This window comes from Phoenix dactylifera, chromosome 3 (assembly GCF_009389715.1).
Source record: "Phoenix dactylifera cultivar Barhee BC4 chromosome 3, palm_55x_up_171113_PBpolish2nd_filt_p, whole genome shotgun sequence".
In the NCBI taxonomy this organism is placed as follows: Eukaryota; Viridiplantae; Streptophyta; class Magnoliopsida; order Arecales; family Arecaceae; genus Phoenix; species Phoenix dactylifera.
In genome coordinates, this window is record NC_052394.1 from 6,080,359 (window position 1) to 6,106,804 (window position 26,446).

At 38.2% G+C, this 26,446-nt stretch overlaps 3 protein-coding genes across 9 annotated transcripts; 2 read left to right on the forward strand and 1 right to left on the reverse strand.

Moving 5' to 3' along the window:
• Positions 1-500: 500 nt before the first annotated feature.
• On the reverse strand, positions 501-6,350 carry LOC103700935 (nitrogen regulatory protein P-II homolog). The gene is made up of 9 exons (XM_017841310.3): positions 6,248-6,350; positions 5,881-6,164; positions 5,726-5,771; positions 5,525-5,552; positions 5,318-5,405; positions 3,451-3,518; positions 2,776-2,845; positions 1,077-1,112; positions 501-725 (listed from the first exon to the last, which is right to left on the reverse strand). The coding sequence occupies exons 2-9, from the start codon at positions 6,071-6,073 to the stop codon at positions 655-657; spliced, it is 600 nt and encodes a 199-aa protein (XP_017696799.1). The 5' UTR covers positions 6,074-6,164; positions 6,248-6,350; the 3' UTR covers positions 501-654.
• A 1,638-nt stretch (positions 6,351-7,988) lies between these two features.
• Positions 7,989-12,581, forward strand: LOC103700936. The gene is made up of 3 exons (XM_008782833.4): positions 7,989-8,271; positions 8,397-8,468; positions 12,244-12,581. The coding sequence occupies exons 1-3, from the start codon at positions 8,119-8,121 to the stop codon at positions 12,409-12,411; spliced, it is 393 nt and encodes a 130-aa protein (XP_008781055.1). The 5' UTR covers positions 7,989-8,118; the 3' UTR covers positions 12,412-12,581.
• Positions 12,582-16,489: 3,908 nt separating this feature from the next.
• On the forward strand, positions 16,490-24,655 carry LOC103700937 (YTH domain-containing protein ECT4-like). 7 transcript variants are annotated; one of them, XR_003384513.2, is made up of 10 exons: positions 16,490-16,734; positions 18,546-18,603; positions 19,102-19,249; positions 19,354-19,427; positions 19,593-20,102; positions 20,411-20,965; positions 21,068-21,280; positions 22,757-23,951; positions 24,059-24,151; positions 24,294-24,655. XR_003384513.2 is itself a non-coding variant. In XM_008782835.4 (8 exons), the coding sequence occupies exons 2-8, from the start codon at positions 18,562-18,564 to the stop codon at positions 23,840-23,842; spliced, it is 2,628 nt and encodes an 875-aa protein (XP_008781057.2). In that variant the 5' UTR covers positions 16,490-16,734; positions 18,541-18,561; the 3' UTR covers positions 23,843-24,233. The 7 variants fall into 7 exon arrangements, 2 of the variants coding, with proteins under 2 accessions (XP_008781057.2, XP_008781056.2); XR_603098.4 differs by having other exon boundaries at positions 24,083-24,151; XR_003384512.2 differs by having other exon boundaries at positions 22,757-24,151.
• The last annotated feature ends 1,791 nt before the right edge of the window (positions 24,656-26,446 follow it).

The window sequence follows — 26,446 nt, forward strand, 5'->3', positions numbered from 1 at the left end:
CAGCTTGTGAACCATAAAAGGAGTATCCGAATCAACACCTTGGTTACCTCGTCCAAATACATGGTCAAAGGAACACAAAATCTAATCTTTGAAATCCATTCCTAGATTCTGTTTTACAACTTCATGCATCCTTCTTTTTTTTTTTTGATTTTTGGTAGAAGCATATCATTTCCAAATACAACGGAGAGGTGTACTTTCCATTCAATCATGTTAACTAGTCGTCCTAATGCTCTCTTTCTTCATCCAATCATAATTTTTTTTGCTTAAGGTAAACATCTCAAATAATAGCATATTGAAGCTTGAATAGTTTTTGGTCAATCAAGGATCTTCAAGAAACTCAGATTCTTGTTGAATAGCAAGATTAGCAATCAGTTTCATTGAGTTCTGTTTGTTCACGTACTTTAGCAAAGTAATGTCCGAATTACATCAAGATTCATAAAACTGTTATTAATTAGATGATCGGGGTGTTTATCTGTGTGCAAGTATGTACTCATGTGTGGTAGGCATAGAGACAGCAATCTAGTAACAGGTTGCAAGGTTTATTTTGTTATACATACAAGTTGCTGCATGATATATAATTGCAAGTTATGCATAAGTATATTTAGGGATACAGAATGCAGAACAAATCTAATTTTACAACAAGCAAATGTCTGATTAACTAGATGCTGCAGAAATCATATCGGACCGTCCACCGGTCATCCTCTCAGCCTCCTCTCCACGCTCGCCTGAGGATCGAGGCGTTAGGGGTAAGCAAATAAGATGGGCAAAACCATTCTAAGAATTCGGTACAATATTGAATGGAAACAAAGTGCAGAATACCATCCATGAGCTAGAATCTATCAAATATTAGATGGGATCACAGGATAAGCTCTTTCTAGCATCTTGAAAATGAAAACATCATTTACAAAAAAAACAAAGCAAACAAATGCAAAAGGGAGTGAAATAAGATCTTTTCACATTACCATAGTATCATATCTAGTTTAGCGCAGGAAAAGGATACCAATTACGTGTAATAAGAATAGTCCATAAAAGGAGTGCAACATTTTTTCCCAGATAAAGAAAACCATGGCCCATACCTGTGCGAACTCTTATAACATCTGAAACAGGCACCACTGCAAAAAGTGAAACCTCATCAGTGATTTATACCGGAGCCAGCAAATCCAATGCATGTAATTTAACGCTCGTAAGATAAATATCAATATTACAATTTATAAGACTAGATATCATAATATCTCCTTACTATTCAAGGATAATGAAGAATAAGAACCTTCACTAGGCAGAAATAAATAAATAAATATATATCATAATTAAAGGCTAACACAAATCAATCAGTTACAGCATATTTCATAATTATTTCATGGAGTTGAACAATGAAGGGCAAGACAATTTACATGGAACGTGAGCATTTAGAATAGGATCAATGAATAGTAATAACAGGTGGATAAATGTTGGACAACTTTAAAAAGAAAAATCAAGATTGGCAGGGTAAGATTGTTTTCTCCTCACAAAAATCTACAGTATTTAGCAAAGTTAGAAAAGCAAATTGAAAGAAAGTCATGCACAGGATGGACTCCAAAACCAAAGAGAAAGGGGGACACAATCCCATTTTCACATGTCACTCAACTTTTTCTAAAAAAGAAAAAAGAAAAAAAAAAGAATAGGACGGGAGAGTCCCACCCAAGTTCATTTTAGTGAGAAGCTTAAACATACACAAGCACCCAACAAGACAGGTAAAGTGCAGAAAGAGTCGGGAACCATAGGAGTGCCCAAAAACACTGACCACGCCCCAAAAAAAACAAGAGAGCCACAACCGATAAGTTGGAAAAACCCCAATTCAATGTAGAAATTCAGACACTAAAGGAGGCATTAGAAGCTGTTGTAACAGGATAGCTTATGCCATCAAAGTCCAGGGAACTACAGCTTGCAGCCAAACCTATATAAAATCTACTGACCCTACCAAGAATCTATGTCAGCACCCAACTGCCATCCCCCAACCATAATAAGACAAAGAAGTAGATGTTATTTAGGACTGCTAGGCAAGAAGATCTTGTTTGTGAAGAATGGGCATTACTCTCCTCCAATAGCAGAGAACAGAGAATGCATAATGGCAGTTCTCATTTCTTAATCTTTTTCTCTCACCACTTCATCCATAATGTTTTGGGAGAACCCAGCAATCCCTTCACCTTGAACATATGCTTGAGATGAATCCATGAGCCCTTGACAAAGGAGCATCCCAAAAACAGATGATTGGCACTCTCAACATAGAAAACATAAATAATAGAAAGAGTTGCCAATCCGACTCCCTAACATTTTAAAAATGATTGTACTACTAGGAAATTCCAATTGAACAAAAAGCAAGTCCACAACTGGCTAACTAATAATGACATTTAAATTTAGAAAAATCCCCCATAAGCAAAGATAAAATAAAGTTGAATTATTTATCTAAATGGCAAAATAGCACCAAATTTGCACTTCTCACTGCTTGTGTTCTAAGCCTATGTGCATGTAACATAAAAATAAGCATAAACACTGTAGTAGAACATTCAAACAAACTTAACAATTCCCACACACAACGGAGATAACTGAGGGACAACTAAATGAAAGAAAATTCAGCACTTTGCAATTGTGGACGACAACAACACTAAACAACATATATGAGAAATTAAAAAATGCAGTAGACCTTTTCACATTTTTGTTGGATTATCACTATAATGTAAAAATTTAGAGCCAAAACTTTGTTTCAACAAAAGAACATCCAAGAAACAAAGTTCTTACAGAAAATCTTTCCATCACCAATTTCTCCAGTTCTTGCTTCCTCTATTATTTTCTCAATTACAGCTTCAACCTAAGTGAGAATCAGGTGCAAAAGTATCATTCGTAATTAGATAAAGGAAATAAAATAGAAATGATAAAAAAAGTAGAACCCATACAATATTTGGAAAAAAAAATCTAGCTTCCTTCAAAAAAGTGAAAGAATATCCACTAGGAGATAAAATCAGCAGATAGTATAGAACAGATAGTATAGAAAACAGCAACTCCCTCTATCCAGATCATATTACCATATCTTTTATTTATAATTTTGGTATTACAGGGATCAGCATGGTGATATTTCTGATTGAAATCACATGGTCTGATTAATTTGAATATTACCACTAGCACATGGATAGTTTAGTCATTTAAAAGCACCATCCTCATTTGTTAAATGGAGGCATAGATAAATTAATCATATACTTGAAAGGTCTCAATGCTTCTGTCTGTTTTCATTTTCTGATACAATGCATATGCTGCTCGAGAAAGTAATAATAAATAAGAAACCATGCATACAATTGGAAGATGTACCAAATGAGGTATTTGGTGCCTTTGTTAAGCATTGACTGTTTTCAATAAATAACTGACAGATATGTTTTTATTCTTTGTCAAAGCCATATGAGAGAGTGAGAGAGGCTATACCTGGTCCTTGCACACCACTATCTCCATTTTAACTTTAGCTACAAATTTGTCTTCTGAAAATTCAGATCCTGCAATTTTACAGCAAACAAACATTAGGAATTACTAACTAGCAAACTATGGTCAGCAAGTTGAATGAATAAACTTATGCACGCTAGTTACCAATGTGCAAGACCACGTTGATATGTTCTCTGCATGTGTTTCTATTGATTTTTTTTCTTTCAACGCTTAACTGGAGTAAATATATGTTTGCCAATTTCATATGCTGTGACAGCACAGATATGTGCTTAATAAGGAGAAAGTGAAGAGACTTAAAGGAAGAGGATGTCTAAGTAAAAGTAGTCTTATTGTCATACGCTTTTAGATTAATCCCGAACCAATTCAATAGGAGATTTTGCTCATTAGATCTATTATATACAATACTATATTCCTTAACTACATATAAGAAATTAGCATTGCACCAAGGATTGAGAAAATTATGTTTTAGAACTCATTTCTTCTAGCTTCCTTCTGGTTCCTTTTTTTTCAAAATATTAGCATGTTGTTGCGTATAAAGATATCCACCAACAATTCACATAATGGAAGCAGGTGCGGGAGAGGAAAAATTATGATTATGTCGATACAACAATTTTCTGGTTATTAATCATATGTTCAACAATCTTCTGTCAGTACAACTCAGTATTTTGTGATCCTGAATTAGCAAAAGGCTTGCTGTTAAGTATATACTCAAGATTTTGATACATTTATCTCAGAGTATGTTCTTCTGAGGCATAGCTAGTGGCATTGATGGAGCAAGTGTGGACCAATTGAAAATTTATCAATTAAAAAAAAGGAAGAGTTGTTTGCCGATAACTTCTAAGTTTAAAGAGGTGAAGATTTTAATAGCCAGGACCAAAAGGGTAGAGTTACCAAAATCATTTAGCATGCTATCATGGGTAATTCTCATATCAAATGTCAGGCAAAGCTATCTGGAGTTTAGGAGATGACACAAATAATTAGTGGAAATTTTAATGCACATGCACGATTTAGATGAGGCTGACCCATGTATTAAATTTCCCAAGGAAACCTAACCATTGAGAAGTTTATTGCCTTCTGCCCATTGATTTCAGCCTAGAGGCATTCCACATTCTTTGAACATTAATAATTGCTCCTTGGAATATCCTGGGATCTTGCTGTTGGATAAAACTGACAGAGAGAATGGGGTTCTTTCTTAAGTAATCCATCAATAATGTTCCGGGCTGCTGTTTAGTATCCCAAAAGGAAAGGGAGAGACAAAAAGAAAGATAAAGAAGATAAATCCAACAGAATGTGAAGATAGGTTGATGGAGAAAAATGGAATCTTCCTTGTGTTATTTCTTCCTCTCATATTGATGTTTAAAGTCAGTCTTGCTCTTTGTGTTGCTCAATATATAAGGTTATAAATAAGTAAAGATTTCATCTATGGCTTATGTCATGAAGGAGGCATCCTATTCAGATCATGTAGTCTGGCGTTTTCTATATGTAGACTTAATGATTTAATCCTTCTTGTAGAATTGTTTTGGACGTATAACAAACTGATCATGTATTCAAAGGAAAAATGACAAAGCGCCTGAAAAAACATATGAAAAAACACAGAACTGACTAGATCATAGGATTGTTGATGAGAAAACAAGCATGTTTGGTGAATCATAATATATAAATGTTGCACATGTTCACACATTTTGGTGACAAACAAATAGCAGCGAAGCAGAAATATAACTAGATCAAATTATGTAAACCAATAAGACAAACCAAGGAGCGTTTCTGTCATCAAAACACTCTGTCGCAATAGAATGCAATCAATTGAGCTCGACAACAACATGAATTATAGCAATTATAGGTGAGATCTTACCACCATGCCTCTCAGTCGAGCTGCCCTGTGCCCCAAAGCCTCGAACATCAGAAACCGTCACCCCACGAATACCCATTTTCAGCAACCCCTAATTTTACACACAATAATTCCACTAATTCATCAAATGCTATCAGCAAACTCCCGCAAAACCACAAAATCCAAACATGCAGGTCCCAGAATCAAACATAAATACTATTTCCGTCTCACCGATGAAACATGCGGGACTCGCCACGGCCTTCACTTCCGAATTCACCAGCACGGCGCAAGTTTTTTAAGGGAAATTAAGAGGAAAAGCCATTAAATTCCACTCAGTCTACCATCAAGATTGGATTTTTTTTTTTTAATATATGTGAAGAATTTAACCAGAAGGAAACCAAGAAAACCACAAGACAGGCAAGAGAGACGCACCTCAGAATCGCTTCTACTTTGTAGAACTTCGAATCCGGAACGTAATCTACACCGAACCAGAACAAACGAAGTATTGATCTGAAGTTCGGCTCGAAGCGATAAAAACCAAGGTCAAGGTGCGATCTTTGCAAGGAAGAACTGATCCTGAGGCGTACCTGGGGTGTTCTGAGCTCTGATCACCGGAAGGAGAGGGGGATTCCCTCCGCCTCGAAGCCTTCCGCTGGGGTGCGAAGCTCTCGATGCGGGGAAGGGAGGCTTGGAGCTGGGAAAGGTTAGAAGGGGCTCCGTGAGAGGGGGATGGAAGGGGTTGAGAGCTCTCGCCGGGGCCGTGGAGAGGGTCGGTGCCATGCTCTCGATCTCACCCGAGCCGCTCCGTATCTCCCCTGACGTCTTGCAGTGAAACAGGAGCGCTCAGAACGCTGGAAGCGGCGCTTCGTGCCTGCCAAGTGCCAAGTGGATACGTTGGTACTTACGACGCGAGGAAAAAATACAAGGAAAAAACCTCGAGTAGTTGGTACTTACAACGCGAGGAAAACGCAAGGAAAAAACCCCGAGTAGCGGGGCCATAATCCAGTAGTTGCAGCAGTCCTTTTCCGCAGAGAAGAAATTTTGTTTCCGAACTTAGAAGAGATATAACCTCGGGCATTTTTGTTGGGTGACAAACAACTATGAAAAGGACAGATCAAGATAAATTGAGCTGATAGATTGGATGGCTTTTATTATTATTATTATTATTTTATAAGAGCGATTTCGTGACTCGTTATTTTTTTTTATTTTTTTTGAATAAATTTACACGAAAATTGTATGAGTCTCCTGTTATAGCAAAAAAAAAATAATAAAAAGTGTTCCAAAAAAAAAAACCCAGACTTGGCTCTTAATAATTTGAACTCTCTTTTCCAAACCTTTTTAGAGATTAAAAAAGTAGGCCGAGAGAGAAATCCCTTCTCTACCATCATCTCCTCATTTTACCATCTAAATAAAATATTCTAATTTCCCCTCCCTCTTTGCTCTCTCTCCAAATTTGTCCATCAAGAAACTGTTTTAGTGAATTATATGAATAACTGCAGGTGTGATTATGTTGTAAAAATTTTAGTTCAATAAGAAACATGCAGGATCTTCCTCTCATATACTTGTTGTTGTTCCAGTGAATGATGGTGATGACATGTTGAAAGAGCATCGGACAGACAGCACATCCATAAAATTGCATTGTCTTATTGAATAAATGATGAATATTGAAAGCATACTTTATTTTTATACCAAAAAAAAAAGCCTTTTTCTTTTTTCCTTATTACTCCTCCATTGGTAAGTGAAAGAAATGAGCAAATTAACCAACAGAATCTATACCAATAAAGGGATGAGATGCATGGGTATTGCATATTGTTTTACTTGAGTTCAAACCTTACAAAAATACAAACAATCATTTATTCTAGTACTAGAATTTCTTGGTACAGATGCAAAAATCTTGTTAAATGTTTCTTTCATGAATTTAATGGTTCATTTGGCCCTTGGATAGAGACTATTATCTTCACCTAGTGGTGGATAGTGGATACAATGTAAAATTTTTATGGTTTAAAAAATTCGTGAAAGCGTTATATAACTTGTCTCCATAGAATCGTACATCCAAATATGTATTTTAGCTGGTTGATTGTGGCGAGTGCAAATATGATCCATTTATTAATTAGTCCTTAAAAAAGAAACCAACACGAACAAGCCAAGAATAGCTTGAACTAAACCTATTTTAGATTAAGGTCTCAAATTCAACTCACCCAATCCACTGGTCAAGCTAGGTTAGGCACAATATATTTGTTTACAATTTGGCTTGTACCTATCCGAGCCTTGTGTCTACTTTGCCCATCATAAGCCGGCTTTTAATATACAGTTGAAAAGGAAACCACAGTGCCACAGACAGTGTTTTTACCTGAAAGCCTTCACTTTCGAGTTTTCTCTAGAGCAACTTCGACAGATGCGTGTTAGATGGTAGCAGAAGGGGTGGTACGAGTTTTGTCATCAGAGGCTCGGACTTCAGGATGGTTGTTGCTGGTGGATGACTCATATACATTCTGTTATACCAAAAAAAAAAAAAGTTTACATTCACGAATCAGCTTGCCTCCATATGAGCAAGATAATTACTCTCAAGCAAATAACCACCAACCAAAATGAGAAATCTCTGAAAATAACTGATGCCAGGCTTGCTAATTATATTATGCTAATGAAAAGCTACAAATAAAGGTTCAAGGGCTAAGGGCGTATACAAGTACTAGATTTTATGAATCACTTGGAATAGCAGAATGGGGATGAAGAACCCGGTCTAGGTTCTGCCGATTTTAAAAGGTCTCAGAGACGGTTCCCTCGTGGGTTGGCGACTTCGCAGCTCCGACACTCTCTCCACAGAGATGGCCGGGGCGACGGCGGGAGTCGCAAAAGAAGAATTCGTGTACAGGGTGAGCACGGACGAGGAATGGGAAGAGCTGCAGAAGACCAAGGCGACGCTTGGCGGAGATCTCGACCGCAGGACTGGTTGCATTCACCTCAGCGACCTTCGCCAGGTACAAGAAACCCAAATCCCATCAAAACCCTCGAGAAAATTTGATCAAAATCGACATATAAGGATCTGTTCTTTATTTTCTCTTTTTGAGCCACGAGGTGATGTAAAGTTGCCATCTTTCTGCAGGTAAAGATGGTTTTGAACAACTTTTATCAAGGAAGGAAGGATCTTTACTTGCTCCAAGTCGACGCGGCGAAGGTAATTTTTTCATGTACCGAAGAAATCATTTACTTGGGAGTTAGGATTTTGCTGTTTAAATCTTATCTTGTTAAGATTCATTCTGGATTTTGTCTTCTGGGATAGTTACCCTGTCCTTCATAGTTGAAATCTGATAAGACAGAGAAATATTTTTTTAGTCATATAAGTAGTAAAATGTGATATATGTTCCTAATGTCAGACAAAGATAGGCCATGAAAAATGTGCATGAATAAATGAGAAATGCGCATGATAAATGTTAAGATTAAATGATAAATGGGTGCAGATATGCTGTTTGACATTTGTACTAAAAGATAGGCATGGTTTCAGCATCGTTTTTGTGTTTGAAAACTGAGCTTCATGGTTATTAATAAACTAGAATTCAACTAGGGGATCAGTAAAAGACTGGAAGATCAAGGTTGGTTGTACAAGTGGTTGGTCATATTGTTTGATATATCACGCAGCATGTAATATTGGTGATGGTTTTTGTATGAGTACCTTTGTTTCTTCTCTAGTTTCATATTTTGCAGTTTACTTTGTTGATACGGGCCCTTGGTAGGGTTCATAGTTACCAGGAAGGACGTGTAACTGGAAAAAATAAAGATGATTACGGAACAGCTTATTTCGTAGGGGTGGAATGTTAATTGACGGGGATGGGGATCAAAATTACATTCATTTAGGTAGATCTAAAATAACTGCATGTTAACCCTACTTGGAAGGTTACTAAAGTGATTATTTCACATTGCTTATCGTATAACTTCACTACTATCATGGTTTCTATCACAAACATTATGAGCACACAACTAAATATCAAAGACTTTTAAAAGTGAAGAGTAGGATGATTGCGGTATTGGTGCAACAACTCACTGGACATTGATAGTCTTAAAGATAATCTCTCTCTCTCTCTCTCTCTCTCTCTCTCAAAGATGAAACAGAAAAGGAAAGGCCAACAAGGGAATCTACTCGTGATTATTGATGTATCTCTGTAACTAGAAAAAGATGTGCCATACATGATCTCGAATACTTAGTAAACAACTGAGCACTTACATATTGGATGAGCATTTCAGCACCTAAAAATGTTGCTCTAGATTGTTATAACTAAATTGTACAGTAGTTCAATTTGCAAAAGACTAAATGCTGGATGTGCTGTATAGATTGCACATTCAAAGTTCTCCAAATGGTTGCATTATTAGCAGAACTCAGTACCAAGATCATGGCATGCATATGAATAGAGGCTATAGCTAAGAAATCATATCTTGTGATGGTGAAGAAAGTTCTGTGCAGGTGACTTAACATTGACCATACCACTACGACTTAGCTTGCTGGTATATGTTGGCCATATGGATCGCATTATCATCCATCAAACTTTGGATACTTTCAATTCCGTGGTAAAATTATTTAAGTCAAGTTTGAAAAGTAGAGGATCCTTAAATATAGAAGATGATTGCAGGAAGAGGGACCTACCTTGTTGGTTTCACAATTTAAGTTCACGCAACTTGGGGGGACAGCCTTGGTTGTGATATGAGAAAATTCTTGACAAGCAAGACAGGTATAGACAACTCCACAACTGCATCCGTTTCTGAGGCAAAGATTATAATACAAAGAACCAAATTAGAGCTATGTTATTAGAATATAATTAGACCAATATTTTTGATATTCATATCACATTATGGATACTAAGAATTCTGTAGAGGAATGCTACTTTCAAAGTGGGATGGGACAACCACAGCATAAGCGGTTTAACATGGATACCTTGTAGGATCTTTGTCATACCCATGCTTTCACATTGAATCTTTTGTGGACTTAATGGTACAAAATCATATTTTGTTTGAGTTATTTAACTACTGTTTATTTTTTCATAGTGGTCCATCTTGTGTCAGTTAAGGACAAAGCTTTGGATGTTTTGATAATTGATGATATTCTTAAAATATGTATTTTTAATTACATGGAAATCTGATAACCAATTTGTGAAACATGATGCTAAATTTGCTTACGGTTCTTGTTCCACTTGATGGACTTGGTAATGGGTGTCTACGGAGTTGCAAAACTGATTCCTATCAAGAGTGCCTATCACCCTAAGCTACATGGCAGATTGAGGTGTCTAACAGGAGTTCTTTACTTAGTTATTTTGTTGGTAAACTAGTCACAGAACCCAATTTAGTGTTTCTGCAAGGAGAATTTATATTTCAAGTTTCATTTTCTTGCTCCACGTGATGGAGATGGCTGTGTGTACCACTTAGAATACAATTGTAAGATCACCCTAAAATAAATGGCAGACTAGTTAGAGAACTGAAGGTAGTGTTTCTGCATTGATTTGTTATACCACTGCAAGATCACAATTTGAGATATCCCATGTACTCATCACCATGCCCTGTAACATACTTTATTTTGTGCCTTGTCATGGAATATCTTATTGGGGATATTCCAGTTTGTACGCCAAGCATGGAAAGAGGCTTAATGAGAAAGCGTATCAAGAGTTAAGACATGGAAACCTTTGATTTTGGTGATTGATAAGGGTTTCAAGGAGAAAGTGAAGTTATATTATTTCCATGGAAAAAGCATTAACTATAGAGCATGCTCCATATAAGCAGTTACCATAGAGCAGTTTTAGTTCTTAGCTGGAGATTGGCATTAGAAGGATTGATGATTACATGTTGGTCTCCCAGTTAATTTTGCATGCATTAAAGTATAATTTATAAATTCTGTCTATAATTAATGGCATTTCCTGAATGCATCTCTAATTTGTTCATTTATGTGTCATAGTTTGCTCTTTGTGCTAGAGATGTGCGTGAACTTTCTGATCCTGTGTATTGTGCCTACTACCTGAGAACATCTCTGATCACCTAAGAGGTGACATGGTACTGAATGAAAAGTAGATTATTTTTGTCATCAGATTTTTTTCCTTTTCTTAGTAAAATGCTATAAATTACTGATTGAAAATTGAAGTACATATTAAATGTCTTACTGGAAGAAACATCTGGGACTTAATGATTTTTCTATATATAAATCTTCAACCCTGCTATGATCTTCATAAGGGGCACTATCTGCCATCTCATTCGTAAGGGCATTCAGCTTAGAAAATGATGGTTCCTTTGACAAAAAAATTCAATATGTAGCTGTTTCTATCCCTTTGTCCTGTTAAATTCATTGAATATATGTAGTTTCAATGTTCATACATCTTCTGCTGGCAGCTCCTTCCTTGTTTCACATCCTCCTTTAAGCAAGAAACTAGTAATTGATGCCAAAACTGATTATTAGAGACTAAATCAGATAGGCCTGCCGTCTTGTAATGTATGGTTTGCTAGCTAGGGCTGCGTTTGGATGCTGAATAGGTATCTAAGGGGTTGATGGATTTAACCATCAGCAATCACCCCCAAATCAGCTAACAAGCGGTTAAAATTATCCACTATTTGGTTGATATTTCTAGGGTTTATGGGATAAGTTGTGGAAACAGTGGAAAATTTAAGAGAGAGAAGATAAAGCTCCGGTGATTAACTTTATTTCACCTTCCCTCATGAAATAAAGTTAACCAGGTTAAATTGGTTTTGCAGGCATTGACCAAATAAACTTAATCCATGCTTTTGGAACATGTTTGGTTCGCTAAATGGATAACCGCCTTAACTAGCAGATAACAGCAACGAAACACACTCTAAATTGACTAGCAAGATTTTATTGTTCTTGATTGAAGGGCATTAGTTTTGTACAATTTATTCATTCGTCCTCATATTTACGAATGTAATGTTTATACATGCTTATCATTTTTTAAATAAATTTACAGCTTGGGGAGGGCTTAATTTATGAAGCGGTTGATGAATCCAACGCCTTTCCACATTTCTACGGACCATCTCGGAGTTTTAGACCTCTCTCAATAGATGCTGTCACCAGGGCAGAGAAATTGGAACTGGTAAATGAAGAATTCACCTGTAGTCTACTTGATCAAGCATGAAGTTAATTCTGCTCCCTCAGTTCAATGGCTGTCATGAAAATGGGATCGAGCCTGTTGTTCAAAAGCTCTATTAGTCCTTGTAAATTCGACATTGAATGATGGTTTGCATTTTAAGTATTTTTACATTGACAGACAAATATAAAAGTATCCATCAGTGCCTTAGCCTATAATTTAGGATGTTTTGCGTATTGAAAATGCTGTATTTAGCTGGAAATATTAGCCCAAAATACTATTTGATTTCTAAAATCAATCCTCCATCTGTTCTTTTGTTAATTAGGTGTTATTAACACGGTAGCTTGTTTGCTATTGTGTTAATAACAATAGCAAACGGGCAGCGCCATGGGAGCACATAGTCAGTAATCTTTTTCTCGAATCGATTGAAAATAGATTATATGATGGATTATTTTTCGAGTAAATTAGAGAAAAATAATTCCGGTTTGAGAATCGACCAAGCTCGTGTCAAACCGCACTGGGCACCAGAGGAAGAGCGGAGGACGGGGAAGGAAATGCAGTAATGGGTGCCACCATAGAAACTCTACAGAAGGAATTAAGCATCTCTTTTAAGTAAATTAAAGTTGATCTTCCGGCACAGTATCCTTGGAATAATTGCAAATGATGGACCCATCCCCCTCCTTCTAAGTTACAACATCTGAAAAAGCCATGCAAATCATCTTTCCATATCAGACAGTTCAGGAGGAATGCAATAAAGAGCAATGCCGGAGAAGGGAAGCAATGCAGGCCTTTGCTAAGAAAGCTGCTCTATCATGATGGGAACATCACAAATGCTCTTCTTGATCTATTTACGTATAATCTATATTATTTTTCTGAGTAGACATATATCAACACATACGTGCATCAATAATGAAGGCCTTCTCCTCTATTGTCCTTCCTCTGGCCGAGTGCAGGCATGAGTTAGGAGGAACATTCTCTGTCTTTCCCAAGAAGTCTAGGGCTGCGAATCGACCTACCAGTTCATGAATCAGGCTTCTTTCTTCACGAGACAAGCTAAACTCATCAGACATCATTCAGAGGTCAACTCATGAATGAGCGGATCTTGTATAAGCTTGGTTTCTAAATATAAACAGAAACTAAGAATTGGCTCATTAACAAGCTTGTTCGAACTCATTTAATTTAACAAATAATCGAAGCTTAGACAAAATGCCATCAGATGCTGAAGGCCACGGTAAGCTCGCAATGAGCAAATATCTCGGTAGATTCTTGCATGCTAAAAACACCAGCAATACGTAACAACACCACGCTCTCGGCTCCTGCAACCCACACAACCCCAGTTTCTTCAACCTTCTCTTTTACTTGGGTCTCTCCTACTTTGAGAGCCAACTTTTGGCTATGTAAAGACTAAAGAGTGATCGGTTTGCGAACCCCTCTCATGTTTCTTGTGATGAAAGAGAATTGATTCTTGGGTGCGAGGTCGAAGGCATTCCATGGTGATATTTGCTTTTATTCTTGTAGCCAAATGTCGAGTGGCTTAGGATTAGTTGTCGTATTCCTGTAATGTTTTGGGAGCAGATGTTCCTTGGTTCGAAGAAGACTCTGTCATCGAAATCAACCAACATTGACTTATTTCATCCTTGCCAGATAGATTGGCTATGGCGAGTTTGCTTGAATATTTTATTTAGTCAATTGACTGATTGGGTTGGTAAACTTGTGTATGTATAATTCTGTATCTGTAGCATTAATTGGATAAATTGAGTCTTAATTGATTTTCTTGATTTATCCTAGCTTGATTATTGCAGGCCATCCTTATCTTGACTCGTTGACACTCCTCTTCGGCGAGAGGTCTAGAATTTGCGAGGTCCTTGCCCAATTTTTTAAAAATATATGGATGGCTAATTATTCCAACGGTATAACTCGGACAAGCAAAGCCTAACCTAACCTAACCCAATCTGAACGTAGGTTGAGATTGCTCCATCCCAACCCCATTTTAAGCTAAATTCAAGTTAGGTCAAATAGGTCATGTTGAGTTAGGTTATGCCGTATTAATTAAATTAAATTGGTTTGAATAGAAATTTTAATATAGGAAAAAAGTTTGAAGCATTTTATTGGATTAATATATTGGACTGAAGCATCAGCCATTCATAAGTTTCAGTCAATGACAAGATAAAACATAAAATTATATAAATATATAAGTAGTTTGTATAAGGCATAAATATGATTATTTATTTATTTATTTATATATACATCGAGTCAAGTTGGTTTAAGTTAGGTTGGGCAGAGATGGATTGGTATGAGTTGGATTGAAGATTAACCTTAACTCAATCTTACTTGAGGTCAGGTTAGGATTTTTAAACCCAATACCTATTTAAATTTATAAAACAATCCAACCCTACCCCAAAGAGTGGGTTAGATAGGTAGGTTTGGCTCGACCCCGACCCAAATTGTGCCCTTAAATTATATTTGTCTTCTCGCTTGTCTTTTGGCTCACCAGATGAGAAAAAAACGTAAAACTATCCTTTCATATCTTGTATCAAAATCTTTCCACTAGTAAAATATTAAAGCACTCATAAAAAAATAATGACAGTTAATAGTTGAGGCTTGGTACAGTACATTTGTTTTTTTGGAGAAGATTTTGGATTTGATTCTCATGAAAGGCAATTTGCATTTGGATTTTTGTGGCTGCAACCCATGAAATACGCAACTTTTGCATTGCAATTAAAGAGCACTGGTTTAAATGCTTTGAGATCATAGTGGAAATAATGATGTATCATAGATTGGCACACCCATGAGCAAGTGCTGGATCCTTGATTAGGCTTGTAGGGACTCTACTAGGATTATGATACATATATCAAGAAAGTTTATTAATAGATTCATTATAAAATATATTTTTCAATATTGTGCTTATTTTTTAGGTAAGTTATAAAATATATGGTTAGACTTAACTTTTTCTATATTGCACCCTATATTTATACGTCTATTAGATAAGTATCCATTTGTATACCACATTGTATTGTAAGAGAGGAGCTGCATTGACGGTGATGCCACAATCAAGACACATTGGATTAGAAAAAAAAACCCATGCGCCACCTTCCAAAATTAAGTATCCATATGCAAAGTTTGGGCACCAACTCGTGTACACCAATACGATCAATGTACCTTCCAAACTTAATCATTGAGCTATGGCTATGCACTCAATTAGATCAGTAGGGCTAATTTGTTCATCAGACCCTACGTGGAGAACAATTTTTATCTACGGAAATTGACTCATTATTTTGTAGGGCTGTAAATGCGTCGGGTCGGGCGGTGACCCGACCTGCCGACCCGCATAAGACCTCCCGAATTTTAGGATCCGCAGGGCCGAATCGGGTCCTAAATTTGGACCAGTTATATTTTTCGGATCGGATCGGGTCCACCCATTTTGGTCCGAACCTGGATCCGATTTGATTCATTTTTTTTGGATCAGTTTTTTACTATTATATAGTAGAACTTTAAATATAAGAATACATAGATCCGGATCCGACTCGACCCGAATGATCCGTCGGATCAAAATTTGTAGGCGTGGACCCAGACCCAACCCGGTTGACTCGGACTCGACCCGGATCCTACCCGACCTGAATGACCCATCGGGTCAAAATTTGCAGACATGGACCCGACCCAACCCGTCTGGGTCCACGTCTACAAATTTTGACCCGATGGGTCATTGGGGTCGGGTTGGGTCCGAGTCGAGTCCAAGCCTATGTATTCGGACCCGAATGCGAAACCGGGTCGGATTACTCACACCCAGCCCACTTGCAGTTCTATTATTTTGGATAGGGGTGGAAAGAGAAAGAGGGGTAGACGGTCCCAGGCTCCCAGCCCCCAAGTCCATTTACCTGAAGATTCGTGCAGCTCAGATGGGAGGAGAACTGACGAATCCTTAAATGACAAGTTTACCCTTATCAGCGAATCATATTACACCAAACGCTCTCCCAATGGTCATTTCTTCAAATAATTGTAAACAGAACAAAGGGGTATTTTCGATTTTTAGTCATAAAGATAAGGGTGTTTTTGATACTTTCGTTAGCACCAGAGGCTCTCCTAACGCTTTCCATTTGGGAATCTCTCCCCCCTCTTCCTCTCTATAAATTGCCTTTTTTTTTCTCCGATCCCTCTCACGGCCCCCTCAACCCTTTTTCCTTTCCCTTTTCAAATGTATAAATTTTAGGGTTAGGGTTTTTGAGGCGCTTCGCTGCACCAGAATTGGAAAAATTATGGGGCAAGAAATCGCTGTCGCCGTAGAAAGTTCCCATATTTCCCTCCCCTTAGCCTCCGTCTTCCCCCTTACCGAGTCGTTCATGGCTTGAGCTTAGGTTCACTTTCCCATTGCCGGTGAGCTTCCCTCTTTTTCTTTTTTGATTCTCTCATCTCGTATACGTGGAAAAAATCTTACCTTTTCACTTGTTATGCTGTGTTTTGGTATGTTTTTGTGTTTCCTGTAAGATTTTATGGTTTTCTTGGGTTCTTGATGGTCTTTTGAATTTCTGCAATGGGGAAAAATTGATTTTGGGTTGGGTTTAGGGTCTTTCATGCTCCTTGAACGCGTTGTATGAAGTGGTTTGGCTCTATCATATGAATTGTATGTTCTGTTACAGTGAATCGTTGATTTATTGATGTTAGTTTCTTATGTCACTATGGACCCTGTCTCAGTGGCCAACTTTTATCTGCTAGAAAGGGAAAATAGGTGAGAACATGATATTCGGATGCGTTAACTGGTGAATTTGTTTTCTTTTAATTGCTTGATAGATGACTATAATTTGTTTTTGGTGATAAAAGAATATTCCTGCCTTATGATATGTGGAAGGTGTTGTATTGTGAGATTAAAGTTTTTGCTTTGTGTTTCTAGAGAGGTTGCATCATTGTTAAAGTTGGCCTCTGCTTTGACTTAATTGGCATTGTAGGTACTGCAGCAAACATGTGGATATTTTGCCTTGTTTTGCTGCAAATGTTGGTAATTTACTCAAGAACAAGTGCTATCAGATGCAGAATTAGTATTTAACTTTCTGATAAAACTTTCTTTCAAGCGAGAAAGTGCATCATTTGCCATAAACTAGAGAACTGGTGCCCACACATAGTAATATTTTTTTTGAAGCACTTTAAAGTAATCATATGAGAAGAATAATATTATGCTTGTCAATGTCATTGCATTCGGCATAAATTTCTAGCAAAGACAAGTTCAAGACAATTCTATGTAGGTGCATATAATGTAGTACGTTCAAAAGATACTGTTTCTTTTGTTTGCTTGCTTTATGTCAATTTGATTTTGATCCCAAGGGAATGTTGAATAATCATCTGTAGTTGATATTTGGACCTATTTTTACATTAAGCGAATTAATTTTTGCATGTGTTGATATTACCGACTATTCAATCATATTTCCTCTCCCAAGGTAATTCCTGAATGTGCTTTCACTTAAATAGCCATTATCTTTTTTTTTTTTTTGGGGGGGGGGATCTTGTTATTAGATACCTCAACCGCAACCATTATGCCTTGTCCAGATTATTGTTTTCTGCTTTATGAACAATGATTTGCCATTTGTTCCCACAAAGGGCTCTAGTTTTACTACATGCTTATTCAAATCCTCTCAACCAAAAACTGCTGATGTTAGCTTAGGTCTTCCCATCCTTTTTCTTCAGATCTTTCAGCACAAGTTTGAGCACACTCCTTACTAATATTTCTGGTCTCCTTACGTCTTCATTTAGTGTGCCAATACCTTTCCAGTTAGTTCCGTATCACTTTGTCTTCAACTTGTGCAATTCTGATCCCTTCTAATATACTGTAGCACTCTATCCTTCGGTTTTGCTACAAATTCATCTCGACATTTTCATTTCTGCCTCATTGTTGTCCAACATTGTAGAAGATGCAACCTTGAGGGCCCTATTGCCCTTTATTTAAGTTTTTTTCTAGGTTTGAATGGTAAGATTCTTGTTGGTAACATAATATATTTTCAATTACTGTTCACATATATAAGGTTCATTTAAAACTTGTATCGTCTTTGATTTTTTTTTTGGATGACTTCTCCAATAATTGGATTTTCCGTGCATACATTTTGTTTGATAAATTCTTATTTATTATAATTTATGTGAATGGGCATTTGTAAATGCTTACTATCTCATACTTTCCATTGTTTCTTCCACAAGGGCAGCTGTTCTGGTGCAGAGATGCATGCTGGTTCTGAACCTGGAACTACGGAGACGTACATGGTACTCTTTCCTTTCAGCAGCAGTTAGTTGCATTATACCATATAATGTTCAATAGGAGATATAGACATCATCAATTTCAGTGAGCCTTGATTGAATCATTTTTTCTTTTTAGTCTACTAGTCATGTAATGATTAAACCTCACAAACTAAAGAAATAATTGAAAATGAGAATCCCTAGCAAAATGAAAGCTTCTTGAGGTCAAGGATTAAAGTGCTGACAGCAGAGGATGTGCTTATTTTATTTTTCAAAAGGACCTTTTGGCTTGGTACCGAGCAGTATCAAGTTATATTTATCCATGCTGAAATGGTGTAAGTCAACAGGCCACTACAGGTTAATACGCTGTGATGTGCGGGAAATCTCAGCATTTTTTTTTTGTGTTGCATGAAATGATAGTTGCTTTTCTGCATTAAGAAGATGGTATTATAATTTTAACTAGTATTTTTTGGACATAAGAGTTCCATCTGTTAATGAGAACTGTTCTTGTTCTATGGCTTACAGATGCCTGGTGTTGTTCTGAACCCCCATGTAGCATTTGTTCCACCTCCTGGTGGGGTTGATTATATGGGTAATGAAGTGGCACCAGAATATATTTTTGATCAGGGTCTAAACTATCCAGCTGCCAACAATTATGGGTATTATTGTACAGGTAAATTTGTTAGCTTCTGCAATTTCATTGTTGATTTATCAACTTAGGTAATTTTTAAAATGTTGGGTGTCTCTGTTGCCTGACCGGTGTACTTCATAAAACAGGATTTGAATCGCCTGGTGAATGGGGTGACCACCATAGGATTTTTGCATTAGATGGTCAAGATCTCCATTACTCGGTAAGGTTTAATTATATGAACTCTGATTAGAATAACTGATATATATATATATATATATATATATATATATATATATATATATATATATATATATATATATATATATATATATATATACACTCAGCACCTCTTATGTCGTAATATTTCTGCTCTTTGATCTTTCAGGGCATGCAAACTGAAAGTTTGCCATGTGTATATTATACACCTAGCTATGGATATGCACAGACACCATACAACCAATACAATCCTTACATACCTGGTGCGGTCGTAGGAGTTGATGGCACATTTATAGGAAGCCAGCAGTATTTCAGCAGTCAATACCAGACTCCTGTTTCTTCACCTGCTTATATTCCAGTCGTTGTTCACCCTACTTCGGATTTTGTGCCTCATAGCTCTGCAGACCCTTTGTTATTCAGCTCTGGTGCATCAATTGCTAGCAGATCTGTTAATGCAGGCACAAAATCTGCTCCTCTGCAAGCATCTCTCGGTGTAGCTGCCTCTTCTCAAACAGCTGCCGCAGGGAATCCGCCGCCAGCATATGAGCCTTACCAGCCCTCACAGCGAAACCGAACCACAACAAAACCATCAGAAGGGCCACAAGATAATATGCCACATAGTAATCAGCCTTTATTGCAGGACTCCGTGATGCATGGTAGTGCCAGTACTATGAATCAGGTATTATTACTGAAATTTAGGGATAGTACTGGTTTTAATTGGGGCAGAAGTACATTGCATGTCCTTTGTGCAGTTGATCTATCAAGGGATCACTTTGGCCACTTAAAATGATTAGTCATGGGCTGCAGTTAATTTTTAACTGTGCCATATTAGTTAATGGTCCTTTTATTTTTCTCTTTCTCTTTGTGCATTTCCACATTATAGGTACCCTCAGATTATATTGCTAAACCTGCTTCACTATCTTGATTAGTTGCTGCACCTTTTTTTAAAACTAAATTGGGGCTTGTGTTTGAATATGTTGTTCACAGGATGGTATTTCTTCAGGTTTGATGCAAGCAACAGATCGCTTCTCACATGAAATTACTTTTATTCCTGGTCCCACAAAAGTTACTGCATCATCTAATGATGACTCCACGAACTTTGGATCCCATGTTCATGGATGGGCATCAGTGGATACATATAGACCAAGGTTCCATTTTAATGCAGTTGCAAACAATGGTAGTGGAAGTCCAAATGTATTAGGTGAGCAAAATAGGGGACCTAGGACAAACAGGTTGAAAGGTCGGTGGATGACAGCTGGTTCCGATGGAGCTGAACTGAGTAAAGGAAGTGCTAGTGTTGTAGAGGGAAACATCATCATTAATGCTGACCAGTATAATAGGGATGACTTCCCAGTTGACTATCCAGATGCTAAGTTCTTTGTCATCAAATCTTATAGTGAAGATGATGTGCACAAGAGCATCAAGTATAATGTGTGGTCAAGCACTCCTAATGGAAACAAGAGGTTGGATAGTGCATTTGAAGACGCACAGAGAATATCTGTAGGAAATCCAAGAAAGTGTCCTGTCTTTCTCTTCTTTTCTGTGAGTGATCTGCCTTTAATTTGGATACCACATCTGAGGCACCATAGTTCTGTTGACGAGTTATATGGAGATCTTTAACTGGAGAATTTTTGCTGTGCGCAGGTTAATGCAAGTGGCCAGTTTTGTGGTGTTGCTGAGATGATTGGACCTGTTGATTTCAAGAAGGACATGGATTTCTGGCAGCAAGATAAGTGGACTGGGAGCTTCCCTGTGAAATGGCACATCATAAAGGATGTGCCGAATGCTAGCTTTCGTCACATCATACTCGAGAACAATGAAAACAAGCCTGTAACAAACAGCAGAGATACCCAGGAGGTATGCAGCAAAACCTTCTTGCTTTACTATTTGTTGCCTTTTCTTGAGCATTGATTTACTGTTGGCTAAGTGCATGTATCTGAAACTTATTTTTTTCATGTTGAAGTGTTCCATTCGGTAACAATGTTAACCAGCTATGGTCATTGAATACATGTAAATAGATGTAGCTAAATATTGCATTGCTTTTAATCAGTTATAATAGCAGAGATAAAGAGACAGTTCACATATAATCCGTCATGTCTGTTTCTTATTAACCAAGAACATGGCATAGTTTGTCTGTGAGTAGACATTGCTTTTCAATGCAACAAATTTGTCGATTTGTTGACATAAATATGGATTTATGTCAAGATTCAAGGGTTTCATTCTTTATTCTTAATGTTTCTCAAGTGTTTGTTTATTTAATAATTTTGTTTTCTAAAGCTGGTTAAAAAAATTAGAGGCCTAGAGGTGAGAAATGGAGGAGGAAGAATTAAATTTTTTTATTTAGTTTCTAGAATTTTGAATTTTTTGCCAAGACTTTGAGCCTTAATACACCTGATTTGATGCTTGTCATACTCTTGCACTGTCAACCAAGTGAAGAACCAGAGCCACATTCAACAAGTGTAACTTTTGTTCCACTTTGTATTTGTATTTTGAGTGTCTTAGGGCACCATGCGAACAGTTTCTCATGCACAGGATTTTAATTAGGATTTTCTTTATTGATCAGCCTGATCTTTTATACATTACACTTTAACTTCCATCTCAAAGAGTTAAGCGTCCCTCTTCCATTTTTGGGTGGGAGGTGATGATGTTCTTGTTGCTTGCATGTAGTTGTTGAAAGATCATGTTGGGATTTTGGTACTGAATAGGTGGTCTGGTTTGCAGGTTCCATTGAGATTTCTGTTTCAAGTTCCTTGTTGGTTCTATTGCATGGAGAGAGCTAGTGAATTGTATATTTTTCTTGCAGTCTTTTGGTCCTTTCTTCCATGTTTTTTTTTTGGTGGTTTTGGTTTGGTGCTGCAGGTTCCATTGAGATTTCTGTTTCAAGTTCCTTGTTGGTTCTATTACATGGAGAGAGCTAGTAGTGAATTGTATATTTTTCTTACAGTATTTTGGTCCTTTCTTCCATGTATTTTTTTTGGTGATTTTGGTTTGGTGCTGCATGTTCCATTGAGATTTCTGTTTCAAGTTCCCTGTTGGTTCTATTACATGGAGAGAGCTAGTAGTGAATTGTATATTTTTCTTACAGTATTCTGGTCCTTTCTTCCGTGTTCTTTTTTTTTTTTTGTGTCCTTTTGCTTTATTATCATCAACTTAAAATTGTAGGATATCACGTAGTCCCTGGTGACTCATCTGATACATTGATTGTAAAATGATAGTCACTGCTGAATTTTTACTACTACTTAGCTCTTTTCTGATGCATCTGTTATGATTATGTTTAAAGTGGAATTCCTGTTACTTCAAGTTGAGCTCATTTTTTTGCCTCATTTATATCAGATACCATATAACTCAGGCATGAATATGCTGAATATATTCAAGAGTAGCCCTCTAAGGACATCGATACTTGATGACTTCATGTTTTATGAGGAGCGACAGAAGGTGTTGCTTGAAGAAAAATATAGGCATCTTGGGAGAAGCTTCAATGGGTCTCCTTATGTGCCTGCATTTGTTCCTGCAAATAAACCTGCTGGTACAACAGACCTCGTCCTGAAAGCAGGTGAAAAGCAATCAGTTATAGACCACTCTTCAAAAGTAGTTAGGGAAGAACCTGGCAGTGCAGCAGATCAGCCTCCAACAGCTAATGAGAGACAGACTGATGTTATAGTTGGTCATCCTCCAAATGCAGGTGGAAAACTGCAAGGTATTGCAATTGATCAGCTTCCTAAAACAGATGGAGAACAGTTGAGCGTTCCCATCAATCAACCTCCCAAAGCCAATGGAAAATGTGCAAGTGATGTCTCCAATCAACCTTCAGAGGCAGGCAGAGCTCCAGTTGCTCAACCTTCAAAATCAGATGATAAGCAATTGAATATTCCTTTTGATCACCATGCGAAAATGGATGGAAAACAATTAATGGGTGCAGTTGACCAGCCTTCAAAAGCTGATAGAGAAAAACAAAGTTGGACAGTACATCCGCTTCCTAAGGAAGATGGAACAAGAAGAAAAGTTGATCAGCTATTGACACCAGATGGCTCCACAAAGACCAAGGATGCTAAGAGTTCAGGTAAGTTGGTCCTTAGTGGTGGACAGATAACAATAAAGCTGGATTCCTCCAAATCATCTCATGATACCACCAATGCGAAGCCTGATGGGGCAGGAGATGCTAAGGGTGCAAATCCTATAATGAAGATTGGGTCTCTCTCTATTCACGCAAAGGGAGGTGATTCGAAAAGCTCTGGGGTCATGGCAGCAGAGGCCACTCCGACTGATGTCGTCAAAGTTGGTTCGGTGCAAATCAAGGTGAAGGGTTTTGGTGAATCATTCTCCGGGCCTACAAATGCAGGGACCGTTCCTAGTCAATCTGAAGGACTAAAACTTAACAAGCCGGGATCAACTCCTGACAGTCATCCACCAAAGAAATGAAGTCGAGGTTTACAACAGCAAACTAATTGCTTTTTTCTATCTTTTGTATTGTCTCAATGGATCTTTTAGTGGCAATGCAAGTTGACCGTACTGAACTCTGTTATCCAAGGTTAGTCCAACTTACAGTAGCTCGTTCTTTCTTCGTCGGTCCAATTCATCCCACCAAATCTTAGAACTTTGGTGGAGTTATTTGCTGTTTGTTTACTGCGTTTTCAGTTGCCCTGGTGGTTGGTGTTTTAGGAAAATGGTATCGGGGATGGAGCAATTGTTTTTCAGCTACTGCTGAAATTTCGTTTTGGAAGCTCACAGGTTGTAATCTTTTTTTTTTCTTTCTGTTTTTGATATCAATAGGTGAAATATAGTTACTAAATTACGGAGTTATTTTATGGTCTCTCTGGTGTTTTCTTTCGCGTTTGGATGACTTTGATGCAACTGTGAACCTGGTTATCAGGCACTTGATGACCCTCTGTCGCTAACTTGCTATTCTGAAGGAGATTGGTGAGGTGGGCCCCTACAGAATCTCAACTCTGTGGATGTCCTATGGAGTCATGGAGGGAACAAAGTATCCAAACCAAAAATATAATTGGGAGTAATGTGTTCGTAATTATTTCTCGTCTGTTGGGTTGGTGATGGGTCATAATCAAACATTTATTCTGGACTTGGCGGTTGATACTTGGGACAGACATTCTAAAGAGTTGTGACTTAAGAGGAGGAAATAATGTTCCTTCTATTTAAGTTGTATGACGGGCTCGTTGTTGAGGATTGACCATGCTTACATTCATGATCTATGACTAGATCTTCTTTTGGTTTTAATTCTACGGTTGCATTGCTATCAAACAATTCTTTTTCATTGAAAATAATAATTTTTTTCCCTTTAATTTCTTCTGTTCCGTGCTCTGTGTTGAATAAAAACAAGGAGCCAGTCTTAAGGCTAGGAATGATTGGTCATGGTGTGCATCAAGGGGAAGGATAGAGGGACTTGACAAGCTGTAAAATGCAGTTTCGAGGAGAGCGGTATTAGGTTCTTTGACAAGAGAAAGAGGAGCTTGAAGCCAAGGTTTTGAGAGCACTTCACATAATAGCAGAGTAATGTTCTGATGACAGCTATTACTAATATTCATGGGAGAGAGATGCTTTCTTCTTTTTTTTTTTCTGTATGTAAAGGTGAAGATGGAAGTGTTGATGGTCATTGGACTTCTGTTCTTTGATTTTCTAATATCGAAATATCTATCTATCCATCAATCTATAGTTCTATTGTTTATTGATTATAAAAGAAGATTAGTTAGAAGTTATTAGTTAAGTTTTCGGTCTTGTCTAAGTACTCAAGTTTTTTGTTAGTACATAATTATTGTAATGTTAATATGGGTAATTACATGATGCGGGACAGAAAATTTAGAGAAGGCGATATATAGAGAAAGGGGGGAAGAAGATCTGGAATTTACTGGATTCGAGGAATCCTCCTCTATTAGTCTCCAATCTAGAAGTATCTTTGCCAAAGCAATATTTTCATTTTAAAATATACTCTGACTAAACAAGAGACATGGGGTTCCAATATAGCTCCCTATGCAACTATTCATGATCCCAACAAGTGATCATGTAACTACCAATGATTTAACAAATATCATGGTTCACTACAACTAAACATAGTCATAACAAGCCAGCAACTAACATAAGGATGAAAATACATAATGTTACGGGGGAACTAAGCCGCCATGCCCCACGTGACCGGCACGCGCGCCCAGGAAGACTACGGCTGCCCTTTGATCCAGCAATCCGACCCCGAGTCGGACATCCTCGGCTCCGCAGCCCGACCCCGAGTCGGCTGCCCCTTGATCCAGCGCTCCGACCCCGAGTCGGAGATCTCTTGATAACGACAGGCTATTCCCCAGAGGCACGCCGCGGCCTCCTGCTCCACTACTCCCTGCAACGGCTGTATCCGATGCTGCTCCACGATCTCCTGCATCAGCCGTACAAAGTGGAGCCCCACTATGCCCTGACGTGGCCGTACCCGGTGCTGCTCCACGACGCCCTGTAACGGCCATGTCAGTGGCCACACCATCGTGCCCCACGATAACGAACCCCCCTGAGAGACCCCCCAGCCAGGTATATATGCGGCTGGGGGGAGAAAGGGGGGGTGAGCAATATCTCCCAGAGCACTCTCTTACTTGCGATTATCACCTCTCCTCCTCCTCCAATCTCCTCTGACTTGACCGTCGGAGGGCCATCACCACCCTGGTGGTGGTGCAAGGCTTGTTTGCAGGTTTCTTGGCGGAAGGTGGAGCGCAACCAACACCAACCAAGACAACTCAGACGGAACCCCGTTCACACCGCAGTGCCAATCGTTCTCGGTTTGGACCACCAGCAACAGTTGGCGCTAGAAGGAGGGCCCGAATCTTAGAACGATCGTAATGGCACGGCGAGGTGGTCGTGGAGCTTCCAATGCTTCCGGTCGCGGAGCCTCTCGCGCCTCCGGCCGGGAGGCTGCTGCGTCCCCAACGCACTCTCAGCAGCACTCCACCGCCCCTTCTCCCATTCAGACGGTCGAAGCTGCTCAGTTCGACCAGCTAGCCCAGCAGGTTCGCACCCTCGCGGAGGCAGTGCAGA

What these genes read in the sequence shown, in the direction of transcription:
- LOC103700936 (XM_008782833.4), top strand. Translation starts at nt 8,119, where the DNA reads ATGGCCGGGGCGACGGCGGGAGTCGCAAAAGAAGAATTCGTGTACAGG. An exon ending in ACCTCAGCGACCTTCGCCAG is followed by an intron (nt 8,272 to 8,396) that starts GTACAAGAAACC and finishes ATCTTTCTGCAG; the next exon opens with GTAAAGATGGTTTTGAACAA. An exon ending in TCCAAGTCGACGCGGCGAAG is followed by an intron (nt 8,469 to 12,243) that starts GTAATTTTTTCA and finishes ATAAATTTACAG; the next exon opens with CTTGGGGAGGGCTTAATTTA.
- LOC103700935 (XM_017841310.3), bottom strand. Translation starts at nt 6,073, where the DNA reads ATGGCACCGACCCTCTCCACGGCCCCGGCGAGAGCTCTCAACCCCTTC. An exon ending in CTCGACTGAGAGGCATGGTG is followed by an intron (nt 3,519 to 5,317) that starts GTAAGATCTCAC and finishes GTAAAATTGCAG; the next exon opens with GATCTGAATTTTCAGAAGAC. An exon ending in TGTTATAAGAGTTCGCACAG is followed by an intron (nt 726 to 1,076) that starts GTATGGGCCATG and finishes CTCGATCCTCAG; the next exon opens with GCGAGCGTGGAGAGGAGGCT.
- LOC103700937 (XM_008782835.4), top strand. Translation starts at nt 18,562, where the DNA reads ATGCATGCTGGTTCTGAACCTGGAACTACGGAGACGTACATG. An exon ending in GTCAAGATCTCCATTACTCG is followed by an intron (nt 19,428 to 19,592) that starts GTAAGGTTTAAT and finishes TTGATCTTTCAG; the next exon opens with GGCATGCAAACTGAAAGTTT. An exon ending in CTGTCTTTCTCTTCTTTTCT is followed by an intron (nt 20,966 to 21,067) that starts GTGAGTGATCTG and finishes TGCTGTGCGCAG; the next exon opens with GTTAATGCAAGTGGCCAGTT.